This window comes from Merops nubicus, unplaced genomic scaffold, assembly GCF_000691845.1.
Source record: "Merops nubicus isolate BGI_N331 unplaced genomic scaffold, ASM69184v1 scaffold39794, whole genome shotgun sequence".
NCBI classification, from domain to species: Eukaryota; Metazoa; Chordata; class Aves; order Coraciiformes; family Meropidae; genus Merops; species Merops nubicus.
In genome coordinates this window covers 672-1,294 of record NW_008605609.1, presented here as the reverse complement: position 1 = coordinate 1,294, position 623 = coordinate 672, and the positions used below count along the sequence as shown (strand labels likewise).

Genomic DNA, 623 nt, shown 5'->3' with positions numbered 1-623 from the left:
AGCCGTGGTGTGGCCAAGCCACCAGGTGCCACCAGGCCGTGCCCACTGGGGAAGGACGTTGGCAGGAGCAAGTACGAGTGCAACGTCTGCGCCAAGAGCTTTGGGCAGCTCTCCAACCTCAAGGTACCCGGGGTGCCCGCGCTGCCCTCCCAGCCTGGCAGCACACCAGCTGTGCCCCAGGGGCTGAGGGCTGCTCCCAGGAGGGGGGGTGCTGGGCTCCCCAGGTGCCCCCCCCATAGCTCTGAGCCCCCACCCTGGCAGGTCCACCTGAGGGTGCACAGCGGCGAGCGGCCCTTCCAGTGCCCCGTCTGCACGAAGCGCTTCACCCAGCTGGCACACCTGCAGAAGCACCGGCTGGTGCACACCGGGGAGAAGCTCCACCAGTGCCCAGTAAGTGCCCACCGGGTGCCAGGAGGGTGGGGGGGGTCCTGAACCAGGGTGCACACCCGCTCTGAGCCCCCCCGTCCCCTCAATCCCCGAGGTGTGTCACAAGCGCTTCAGCAGCAGCAGCAACCTGAAGACCCACCTGAGGCTGCACACGGGTGAGAAGCCCTTCCAGTGCCACCAGTGCCACGGCCGCTTCTCCCAGTACGTCCACCTCCAGCCCCAACAGCGTCCGCACC

At 68.4% G+C, this 623-nt stretch overlaps 1 protein-coding gene across 1 annotated transcript; it reads left to right on the top strand.

Moving 5' to 3' along the window:
• Positions 1-2: 2 nt before the first annotated feature.
• On the top strand, positions 3-588 carry LOC103772062 (zinc finger protein 683-like; the record flags this gene model as incomplete). Its single annotated transcript, XM_008939380.1, has 3 exons — positions 3-123; positions 240-390; positions 482-588. Coding segments are annotated over 3 exons (379 nt in total), but the record flags the coding sequence as incomplete, so codon positions are not given.
• Positions 589-623: the final 35 nt, after the last annotated feature.